This window comes from Marmota flaviventris, chromosome 2, assembly GCF_047511675.1.
Source record: "Marmota flaviventris isolate mMarFla1 chromosome 2, mMarFla1.hap1, whole genome shotgun sequence".
Taxonomy (NCBI): Eukaryota; Metazoa; Chordata; class Mammalia; order Rodentia; family Sciuridae; genus Marmota; species Marmota flaviventris.
Genome location: NC_092499.1, coordinates 65,949,433 through 65,961,851, shown reverse-complemented (window position 1 = coordinate 65,961,851; position 12,419 = coordinate 65,949,433). Strand labels below are relative to the sequence as shown.

At 36.3% G+C, this 12,419-nt stretch overlaps 1 protein-coding gene and 1 pseudogene across 1 annotated transcript in view; one reads left to right on the top strand and one right to left on the bottom strand.

Moving 5' to 3' along the window:
• Nucleotides 1-11,936, top strand: part of Garin2 (golgi associated RAB2 interactor family member 2) — a 35,932-nt gene extending 23,996 nt beyond the window's left edge. Inside the window, 2 exon segments of the mRNA XM_027929656.3 lie at nt 9,170-9,198; nt 11,803-11,936. Of these exon segments, the coding sequence (XP_027785457.2) occupies nt 9,170-9,198; nt 11,803-11,936 (163 nt within the window).
• On the bottom strand, nt 757-5,924 carry LOC114088097 (X-ray repair cross-complementing protein 6 pseudogene; annotated as a pseudogene).
• Nucleotides 11,937-12,419: the final 483 nt, after the last annotated feature.

The following is a 12,419-nucleotide window of genomic DNA, read 5'->3' as shown; positions in this document are numbered from 1 at the left end:
CTTTTCAATACTGTCAGTTTAGGTCTTTTAGAAATGAAGTATTTACTCTATGAAGAATGTATATTCCTTCTTATGCCTTGACAATAGTGCTACCATGACTGTTAATAATAGAATAATAGCAGGCTTTATTTTAACTTGTACCTATTTATTAAAGATATACTTAATTTATATCTTCAGTCTCTTAAAAACTTTTATTATCAGTCTCATTCAAATCAACAGATCAATTTTGGTACAGGCCATATGAATTCTTATTTACTAACTCTTCAGAAAATTACTACTATATTTTTTTTCCACATTTTTTATTGGCGCATTAGAGTTGTACAGATTGATGGGACTTGTTACATATTCATGCATGCACACAATATAACAATATAATTTGGCCAATACCACTCCCCAACACTTCTTCCCTCCCTCCCTTCCTCCCAGCCCTGATCCCTTTCCTCTACTGATCTCCTGTTTTTAATTTTTTAGTACAAAGTTGGAGTTCTTTATTCACATAGAGTAAGGCACAGGCCTTTTGAACTTTTTTTTATTTTTTTGAACTTTTTTTTTATATTTTAGTACAAAGTTGGGGTTCTTTATTCACATAGAGTAAGGCACAGGCCAAGTGGGAGAGCTGTGCAGTCTCTGTGCCAACAAGTTTCAAATGTAAAGTCCTTCAGCTTCTGAAAGAAGCTCTTCCCATCTCAGGAAAAACACGTTTTGTTGAGAATAAAAATCAGGCAACTGGCCACAGCAAGGATGTGTGGTCACCAGTCAGTCCTTCTGAAAATGCTTAGTGAGAGTGGCCAGCAACTCCCGCTTCTTCACACACCCCCCTTCAGCCTGTACACCTGTAGGCCTCTTTCTCATGGGCACAGTGAGTTCCACAGCATGACCATTCATTTCCTCTTCATATACCTCTACTTTGAGCCTTTTGCTTCCAGAACCTCCATCATCTTGGTTTCACTTACTAACTTTGCCCTCAGGATTGTAATTTGGTGGGGTAGACAAGTTCCTTTAAACTTATCTACCAGAGAGCCCAGTCTTTTATTCATTGCTTCAACCTTGGGCAATGTCAGATCTATTGCTTGTTTAGGCTCCATCAGATCCAAAGCTAAGGCCTCCAGATTTCTAAAGTGGTACTGCAGCACTGGATTCTCAAAGCTATGACTTCTGTATTTGAAGCACAGCTTTTTAACAATGGCTTTCATCTTGGCTATCTGTTCAGGGTTGGCCATGACTTTTTTAGTAAGAGGCAGTTTCCATTTATCCCAGCATAGGGGTAGGAAGCTTGGAGGGGTCACCGGAATTTTCTGGTTATCCAGCTCTTCTTCCTGTGGCACCAAAGCCACAAAATAAGGAAGGATGTTCTCGTGGAATGAGTATCTGCATACTGCTTTGACTGCCTTCTCCAGACACTTGGTGAGTAGAGCACTAAACAGGGTTGAGCTCCCGTTTACCATGGTCTCTCAGGGTAAAGGAACAGGGAAGGTCTCAGGTTAATGGTGCTTCTTCAGCATGAGCAAGGGCTTAAAGTCAAGGAAAATAAAACCTGGTTCATCAAACTGCTTCAGCTCCTCCATTTCCTTTTTCTCTAGTATAATCTGAAAACTCCCATAGATCTGAAGTATCTTTTGCCTGTATTTACATCAAATGTTGAGTCTTAGTTTTTCTGGTTCATTTGTTTCCCTGGAGGTCATTGGAAAAATCTTGCCAGCCTTCTGGACCAAGTTATAAATGCCTACAGAGAGCGCTATACCATTGTTGAACTTAAACTTGAATCTGGACAGTACTCACTTCCTGGGCTCCTTGAGGCAAACCTTCCTCAATAGGTGTTCCAGCTTACTTGATTCCTCAAAGTGAACTCCGAGATTCTCACCCTCTGCTCTGCTGATGATATCTTTGCTGTTTTCTCTAGTTCTGTAAAGAATGCCATTGATATTTTGATAGGGATTGCATTGAATCTATATATTGTGTTTGGTAGTATGGCCAGTTTAATAATATTAATTCTGCCTATTCATGAACATGAGAGGTTTTTCCATCCTCTGAAGTCTTCTCCAGTTTCTTTCTTCAGTGCTCTATAGTTTTCATCATAGAATTTCTTTTTTGTTTCTTTTGTTTTCTCACCTTTTCACCTCTATGGTTAGAATTATTCCTAGGTTTTGCTTTTGCTTTTTGAGGTTATTGTGAATGGAACTGTTTTCCTGATTTCTTTCTCAGCAGATTTGTTGTGGTTAAATAAGAAAGCTATTGATTTTTGTACGTTGATTTTGTAATGTGCTTCTTTGCCAAATTTATGAGCTCTGGCAAATTTATTAATTCTTTTGGTGGAGTTTTCTTTTTTAATCTTCTAGGTATAGGATCATGTCAACTGCAGACAGTGATAATTTTACTTCTTTCTTTCCTATATTTCATCCATTTTATTTCTTTCTCTTGCCTAATTGCTCTGGCTAGAATTTCTAACACTATATTAAATAGGAGTGGTAAGAGTAGACATCCTTGTCTTGTCCCAGATTTCAAAGGTAATGCTTTCAGTTTTACCCATTGCTATGAGACTTGCTTTGAGTTTTTCAATGTAGATTCCTTTTAATCTCTAGTTTTTTCAATATTTTTATCATGAATGGGTGCTGAATTTTATTGAAGGCATTCTCTGCATCTATTGAGATTACTAAGTGATTTTTGTCCTTAATTCTGTTAATGTGATGAATTTATATTTATTAATTTGCATATATTAAACCATCCTTGCATATCTGGAATAAAACCAACTTGGTCATAGAATACAATCTTCTTAATATGTTATTTGTAAAGGTCAGGCGAGTGTCAGAGGAAGAGACCACCAAGAGACTGTCTCATGCAACAGCAAAGGGTTTATTGGGGTCCAGCATGCTGGGGCTCAGAGCTCACTTGAATAGAGCAAAGAGCCCTGAGAACAGCTTAAGCAGAGCTTATATACTTTCCTTGGAGAGGGCAGGGAGGGAAGTTCATTGATGGGTCAGGGCGAGTGGGCGGTTTGCCTGCAACCAGGTGAGGGAATACATTCTGCAGTTTGGCAGCTGGGGACAGCACATTCTGGGAACAAGATTAGCAAACAGTTCTCAAGATTATTAACCTTTCAATTGAACATAATTTGCTAATATCTTATTAAATATTTTTGCATCTAAGTTCAGCAGGGATATTGGTCTGTAGTTTTCTTTCCTTGAGGTATCCTTCTCTGGTTTGGGGTATAAGCATGATATTGGCTTCGTAGAATGAATTTGGAAATGTTCCATCTCTTTCTGTTTCATGGAATAGTTTAACGAGTGTGATATTAATTAGTTCATCTTTGAAAGTCAGGTAGAATTCAACTGGTCCTAGGCTTTTTTTTTTTTTTTTTTTGTCAGAAGACTTTTTATTACTGCTTCTGTCTCATTACATGTCATTGATCTTTGTTTTCTGTGTCTTCTTGACTCAATTTTGGCACATTGTATGTATCAAAAATGTCTTCATTTCTTTTACATTTTCCAACTTATTGGAATGTACGTTTTCAAAATAGTTCCTAATGATCTCCTGGGTTTCTGAGATGCCTATGGTGATTTCTTCTTTTTCATCTCTAATTTTATTAATTTGGTTTTTCCTCCTTTTTTCCTTTGGTTAGTTTGGCTAAGGGATTATAAATCTTATTTACCTTTTCAAACAATGAACTCTTTATTTCATCAATCCTTTGTATTGTTTTTTATTCTCAAGTACATTGATTTGGGGACTGATCTTAACTATTTCCTCCCTTCTACTGGTTTTGGAATTAATTTGTTCTTTTTCAAGGGCCTTGAGGTGTCCCATTAGGTTGTTTATTGGGGATCTTTCTGATTTTCTTATGTAGGCACTCATAGCTATATACTTTCCTCTTAGAACTGCCTTTACAATGCCCCAGAGGTTCTGGTATATTATACCACCATTCTCATTTGAGTCTTAAGAATTTTTTAATTTGTCCATCGATTTCTTCTATCATCCATTAAATTATTCAAAAGAGTATTGTTCAATCTTCATGTGTTTTTATAGTTTCTGCAGGGTTTGGTTATATTGATTTCTAATTTCATTCCATTATGATCTAATAATAGAGAAGAAGCTTGGGAGGCTGAAACAGGAGAATCTTGAGTTCAGAGCCATCCTAAGCAACGGCGAGGTACTAAACAACTCAGTGAGACTTTGTCTCTAAATAAAATACAAAATAGGGCTAGGGATATGACTCAGTGGTTGAGTACACCTGATTCACTCCCTAGTACCAGAGAGAGAGAGAGAGAGAGAGAGAGAGAGAGAAGGAAATATGTCAATATTTTGTATTTGCTAAGAGTTGTTTGGTGGCAACTCTTAAGGTCTATTTTGGGGAAGTTTCCATGAGCCTCTGAGAAGAAAGTGTATTCAGCTGTTGTTGGATGAAATATTCTATCAATGTCTGTTAGGTTTATTTGATTTATAATATTTTTCAGGTCCAATGAGTCTTTACTAAGTTTATGTCTGTATGACCTACCTAATGGTGAGAGAAGTGTGTTGAAATCGCAAAGTATTATGTACTGGGGTCTATCCAGGACTTCAATTTGGGTAGTATATCTTATGTAATAAGTTATACACACATTTTGGGCAAAAAAAAACATTATTGTTATATCTTCTTCTTTTTTTTTTTTTTTTTTTGGTAGTGTTGGGGATTGAACCCTGAGCCTAAGCATGCAAGGCAAGCACTCTACCAACTCTATATCCTCAGCCCTGTTATACCTCCTTGATTGTTCCCTTTACCAATATGAAGTGACCCTCTTTGTCTCTTCTGATTAATTTTGGTATAAAATCTTTGTCAGATATGAGAGTAGCTAATCCTGCTTGTTTGGAGGCTCCTTTTGCATTATATATCAATTTTCATTCTTTTACTTTCAGCCTGTAGCTGTCTTTGCCTTTAAGGTGCATCTCTTGCAAACAGCATATAGTTGGATGTTGTTTTATTAATTCATTCTGTCAGCCTACATCTTTTTATTGGAGAGATGAAGCCACTTACATCCAATGTTATTATAGAGAAATATTTATTAATTACTGCCATTTGATTTATTTATCGTATTGCATCAGTATTATGTTTAATTTGGTCCTGTTTATCATTAGCTTAGCTACTCTTCAAATTAGATTTGTTCTTTAGTGAGCTCTGAGGTTTGTTTTTTATTTCTTCTATGTGTGGTATTTAAGTAAGTTCTATAGTGCTTGTTTAGTAGTCATGAATTCTTTTAGTTTTGACTTACCATGGAAGGTTTTTATTTCAGTTGAAATATTGAAGAATTTTGAATGATACTTTTGCTGGATATAGCATTCTTGGTGTTGAGGGTTATTTTCTTTCAGGACTTGGAATATATTGTTCCAAGCCCTCCTAGCTTGTACAATTTGTGTAGAGAAATCAGAAGTGATTCTTATTGGCTTGCCTCTAAATGTGATTTGATGTTTTTCTCTTGAGGCTTTTAAAATTCTATCCTTCTTTGTATGTTAGGCATTTTAATTATAATGTGTCATGGAGAGGTTCTTTTTTGGTCTTGTCTACTTGGGGTTCTGAATGCCTCCTGTATCTGGATGTCTATCTTATTCTCAAGGTTTGGAAATTTTTCTGTTATTATTTCCCTGGAGAGTTTACTCATTCCATTAGCCTGTATCTCACGGCCCTCCTTAATTCCAGTAATTCTTAAATTTGGTCTCTTCATGTTGTCCCAGATTTCTTTTATATTCTGATCCTGATTACTTTTTTCCCTTTAGTACTGCCTGAATATACAAGGATAACCACTTTGTCTTCCAGCTCTGAGATTCTGTCTTCAGCATGGTCTACTCTATCAGAGACTTTCAACCAGACATTTTATTTGATTTACTGTATCGTTCATTTCCAAGACTTCTTTTTGGTTCTTTTTCACTATTTCTATCTCCTTATTGAATTTCTCATTCATATTCTGTACTTAATTCATTAATTCATTCAGTTATTTTTCTGTGTTCTCTTGGAATTTATTGATCATTTTTATAATGATTCTTTTGAATTCCTTATCTGATATTTAATCCACTTCAATACTTTGGGGTTATTTGCTGGTATATTTGAACTTTAGGAGGCATTGTGCTAGCTTGTTTTTTCATATTTCTTAAATTTATATGGTAGGTTTTATGCCTTTGTTAAAAGGAATTTCTCTTCCATTCTTTGTACAGCACAGTCTTCACTTGCTAAAATGTCCTAGAGTGATCTGGATTGAGACCCCTTGTAGGTGTTCAACAGCTTTTGTGTTATTTCTCTCTGTTTTTGCTATAGCAATGGATATCCATAGGTATTACCTGGGGTCCTACCCCTAGTTGTTTCCGGGGGCCTGGTCATTAGCTTGAGTTTTTATCTATTTCTTATATTAAAGTATAGTGGAAGCTTGAATGCCATTAATTTGTGTGTGGAGCAAGGTGCACTGTATCTTTTGTAAAGTTTAGTTCAGCAGCAAAGTTTCTACCTAATGAACTGTAGGTTCCCAGCACTTCACAGAATAAGGGTAAACAAACAATAGCAATAACAACCAACAAATAACAATAACAACCAACACAAAGCATTAAACTAAGTTCTTGGTTCCTACTATGACATCTACAATGTTAATTGCAAAAAACAAAAAAACAGAAATTGTAGGGTCAGAAATTTCCAACAGCAAAACCAATAAGTAACTATTAACTATATCTGGCATTAAAACAAACAACAAGTGTCAACTATGTCATCCACAGCAGTAATAATTACATCAGTATTAATGGTGGGGACAGCGGTTATATAAGTCAATTAGTGCTAAAAGACTGTAAGAATGCAGTTAATTAAGATAAAAGAAAATGTGATAGAAAGGTAGGGAAAAGTTCATAATTTCAAAAAGTGAACAAGGAGAATGCAGAAAAGATATAATATGTGATGGTTGTAAGGAAGGAGAAGAAGAAATAGAAATAACATAGTAAAGAGAGGTATAAAGGAGAGAACAATAGAATTTGGCTGTTAGCAGAAGAGAGAAAGAGAAATTTACAAATGAAAAACAATATAAAATAAAACAAAAATATACTAATCAAAATCCCTAACCCTCAAAAGACAAGATAAGGAAAAATAACTATATTTTTAAAATGCTACAAATGAGAAAAAAAGAAACAAATGAAACTGGTTCAAATAATTCTCAGCTTCTCTTCTCCCTGCTATGAGATAGAATGGGAAGGGAAGTACTGTCAGTTGGAGTTTTATCGACACAGACCAGGTCAATGCACTCCAGGGCTGGGGGTTGCTGCTGCAGAGTTTTGAGTGGAGTTCCAGCAGGTGAGGCTTAGATCTAATCAGGCCTCAGTGGCTTTGCTGGGTGTTTCGGCTTTGGAGAGATTATATCAACATACCCCTAGGGCCTGGCAATTATCTCTGCAGGGAGTGTGCATCTCAGGAGCCTCTCAAAAATTCTTCTTATGGGTTAAAGGAGCCAATCCTTCACCTACTCTTCTGGCCACAAACACAGTCTTTCCAGGGTTCCCAGGCTTAGTTTGTGAGTATATTCATACCTGCCCATTCAGATTCCTGACCACTTCAGCTAGTCATGTGAGCCACCAGACTCAAAGGGGAAGTGAGTTGGGCTCCCCTTCACTTTTCCAACTTGCATCCCCCTGGGTAAAATATTCTCTGTGCCTGTTTTGCTCCCATTCTGCTAAGTACACCCTAGGCTATACAGAAGGTGGAAGGAGCTTGCTAAGACAGTGTAACCATGTTTACTCAGATCTGCCAGCTCCCCCAGCAGCAGCTGCATCATGGCTGCCTCAGGATAGCTCCCACCTCAGCTCTGAATGCCCAGCTGGGAAACACAGGCCACTTTTCAAGCACCAGTGCACAGTACAGCCTCTGCATCAGCTAAGGGCAGGCTGCTTTTCTGATCTCAGGTTTTTCCAAACTAAATTTGTCCATTGTGTTTCTCTCTGTTCCCCTTCCTTCTGTGCTGAACCAATGCCACTACCACTGCTGTCGCAAACAGCTTGGCTCCAATGTAGTCTTTCTTTGTTTAATGTACCCAAATTTCTGAATCTCTAAGACACCCTGTCTGTTCAATATGAGTTTCAGTGAAATCCCTACTTTACCCACCTTGCACAGAAGTACAATACTCCTGCTTCTTGAATCCTGAGCCATGGAGCAACTAGGAATGTAGCCTTCCTCTAGTCTGCCATCTTGAATCTTTCAGAAAATTACTATTTTAAATTTACTTCCTGAAAGACTAATTTTAGAACTTGAACTGGATGTATTTGCCTGACTCCTTAAAGTGGATCATAATTAGGGAACTTTTCTAAACTCTGTGTTTTACTCAAGCAGCATGTGTCAAAAATATTTATTGACAATCTGGCAAATAAGCAAGAATATGTTGAAAGTTAAATGACTTCTATAACCATAAAATTCTAATAAAAAAATCCAAGGGGGAAAGAAAAGAAAATTAAATGACTTAGGTTTATATTTTAGCATGCCAATGAAGTTAAGAAAATAAGTATTTTAACTATTGCTACTTTTTTTTTTTTTAATAAATCAGGGGTACTGAAAAAGAAGTTTCTTTATCCAAAGACATTTCTGAAAGTTAAATTATCTGAAAAACTGACCACTAATTTCCTGTTTAATCCAATAAGCCACAAGAAATATTAATAAGTATACATAAAGGTATGTTCTTTGCCTACAAGATTCCCAATTGTTGTTACTCCTAGCAAGAGGTTGGTGAAGAAGCTAGCAGATTGGTGACTTCTCAAAACCATCCAATCCAGAAGTTACTCCAAGGTCTCTATGAGACCTTATATTACCAATAAAACTGATTTATTTATTTATTTACTCTCCTGAGTAGCAGCAATTAGAATCTGTCTCTGCCCAGAAGGAAGGACTAACAGGCAGCAGGACTAGGGATGCCAGCAACCTCACTGAGTGACTAGAAAGAAATGCAATAAAAAAGATTATATGTTATTACATAAAGTTTGCTTTTATAGCTTTTACAGGTTGGATAATCGGTAAATAAATAATTTTATCTAATATTGTAATCAATAACAGCCTCAGCTTGCCAAACATGGTTCATTACTACCCACAAAGCATTTAGAGAATGACTAGTTATCTCATACTTAATAATTCTTTTCTAAATAGTTGTGGTTATGATGGAAAACTTTTGAAATGTGCTGTTTATTTTTACAGGAGCATGAGAACTCATTCACATCCTTCAGGTATGGAACAAATTCCGTCACATATTTCATTGTGATGTTTGGTGTCTGGGAGTTGCCTCTGGTTCTTGAATAGTAGAGTAGTTAAGAGGAAAAGAATCCATTCTGAGAGCCCTACATTTAGAAATTCTTCCTCAAAGCCTATCCTCAGACTATTTTTCAAGTGGCCAGGCATTGCTTCCCATTTCTTTTTCTGTGCTGGTAGCATTTGGTTTTCCAATTACCTGAATTTAATAACTCATCAGGCATGAACTAATCCAAGACTAGCTCAGCAAGAAGAATCCAAACTATAAAGGGGGATTGTGCACAACTAAATTTTTGGTAAATCTAAATCATTTAGCTCCTCGTTTCTTCCTGCTTATATCTTTAGTCTCTCACTCACTGTTAGGTGATACTATTTCATTTTCTGGGGAGAAGCAGTTTCTTCTTTATAAAATCCCTTGTCTAATAAGATAACTTGGAATAACAAACTTATGACATGAAGGTTGTCTTATGGACATACATGGGTATCCCTCCATTTGCTGGCTACTGACCCACTTCCAAGTTTCTTTTTAACTAGGGAGATGGAACAGGCCTCAGCTTAAGTTATGCATATAAAATAGTAGTATAGGGCCAGGTACTGTACTGAGTGGCTATAATCCCAGCCACATTAGAGTCTGAGGCAGGAAGATCACAAGTTCAAGGCCAGCCTGGGCAATTTGGCAAGGCCCTAAGCAACCTAGTGAGACTCTGCCTCAAAATAAAAAGATTAAATAAAAGGGGAGGTATAGCTCAGAATACTTCTGGGTTCAATCCCCAGTACCACACACACATACAAATATTGTACAAGAAACAGTAACATTTAACTTGGCTTAAGTGGAGAGAGAAAAAAAGATATTTCAAAAAGCTTGAATACTTTGAAAGCATTTGTAGTCACATTTATGAGTCCTACAAAAAAAAAAGAAAGAAAAAAATGATTATAGGCTTTCCTTTTGGGTATTAGTGTCCAAAAGTATTGGATAACATCATGGTAATATGAGGCCTATGTTCCAATTATAGGTTTGAACCTGAGAACATGGTAGGGAAATGCTACTGACATTTATAAGAAAAATACAAAATTTCCTTTGCGGTTTATAGAATTTTCATCTGTCAATTTCTACTACAGATTGTATTTTGTAAAGAAATCAAGATAATTTTTAGAAATTTCAGAGATGTCTAGTACAGGCAAATATTTTACTTGGCAGTTTTATAAACAACATTGTTATATAATTAGTACATTTTACATACATTCTGAGGCATTCATTTATTTGACTTTGGAAATTTAAAATTAACATAGGGCTTTGATACTTTATTCTGTATGTGACTAATTCTTTCATTCTCTTCTTCCACAAACTCAATTTTGTTCAATTGAACAAGCATTTGGTGCCTGACTATATTACATATAAGGCAGGAAGAGTCTTTGGTGTAGGCTCTGGGAGAGATTAAAAAATAACAGGACAGGTTACCTGGCCTTATAACATGTACAAATAACATAATTCAGAATGTTATTATTCTCTACTTTGAAAGTGGAGAATATTTTTAGCTCAGGAGAAGAAATCATGCAAAACTGTAAAGGAAGCAGTTTTGAGTTAGGAAAGGAGAAATGAGGATACCCTGGATAGAGAATGATGTGAGCTACATCAAAACAATAGGAGAGTACAAGGCAGTTCAGTTCCATTTAGGAGTAGTGAGACATGCAGTTGGAAAGCAAGGCAGGAGCCAGATATATAATATTTGCTGAGAAATTTGTATACAACTGTTAGGTAGCTAAAGAGGAGCTGCTAAAATATAGGAAAATGACAAAACTGGTGTCATGTTTAGGACGATATGCTGACTGTAATAAAAGACAGAGGAGGCCCAGAAGTAGAGACCAGTTAGGAAGCTATTATAATAGTCCAGGTGAAGAGTGACAAAGTCTTGAACCATGTAAGGAGCTGTCAGAATGAAATTAAGGACAAAAATACACAGTCAACAAGCTACTCATACAGCCTGCCTGTGAGAACAAGAAAAAAAATACTGAGGATGATGGTTTGGGAGACTACATGATGAGGAGGAGTAAGTCCATAAAATGAGGTGTGGAAAGGAATTATCGGAAGGTTGGAAAGGATGAAGAAATCAGCTACTGAACACTGAAGTTAGGATCAAAAGCCCCAGGTTTAGATCTAACTGTATCTCCTCTGTTACGTGAACATTTAATTTTTCTGACCCTCGTTTCTCTAACCATAAAATGTGCTTGCACGTGGTTCAGGAGCTGGGATGAGGAGGGCAATGAGTAGTCTCAAGGCCTTTGAGGCAGTTATAATATATAATATTTTAAGCTGAAATGTTTGTGGTCTTGGTGGCCCATCTTTTAAAATCTAGCAGGCAGCTTAAAATGGGGCTCTGGAAATCAGGAGCTAAGCAAAAATACAATGAATGAGCAGTAGCAAAGTTCACTTTGAGTTTGTTAAATAACAAGGATAGTACAATATACAAAATTGGCAACACAGTTTTCCACAAAGTATTAACTATTTTCCATGTTTGTTTTCTTTCATGTACTTTTTCATTTCTTTCTATTTCTCTCTCCCAATCTTCCCATTTTTTCCTTAGGCTTGTATAGTTTTTCAGTTTTCCCCCTGATTAGTATTTCTTTCCCCCTTTTCACTCTCCTCTTATTCATTTTTCCCCATTCATACACTCTTACCCTTAACACTACTTTATTTCCCGCAAAAGCCAAATCTTAATATTTTTTTCCATTAAATTTAGTCTAAGTGTAGACTAAAAACGAGTCTGTAATTCCAATTTCTATTTTAGCTAGAAACCAGAATAATAATTTCTCCCCAAAATAGTAAATTTCTGATTGGCATTCAATGCTAGTTAGGGACAATGATCTCTCACACCACTCAGCAGTTTGAGAGAATTTTACTTTTAATCTCTGCAGCATGAGATTTTTGGGTAAAATGATACTTCCAATACACCATTTTTATGACATGCCTATGTACCTACATGATAGGTCCCAAGCTAAACTTGTCTCTCTGGATCTAAGTCCATCTCTCTCCTTTCTTAACTTTTAATTTCTTGTTTTTCTAATCTTTATTCTTGTTAGCTTTTCTGATTTCTTTACAGTGAGCCCAAATGATAGGCTTATCTGTGCTTCCATGGTATTTTTCCAAGATGGAAAGAAATGAGACAAAGTATATAGAGAGGTGCCGCAGTCCGGCTGCAGC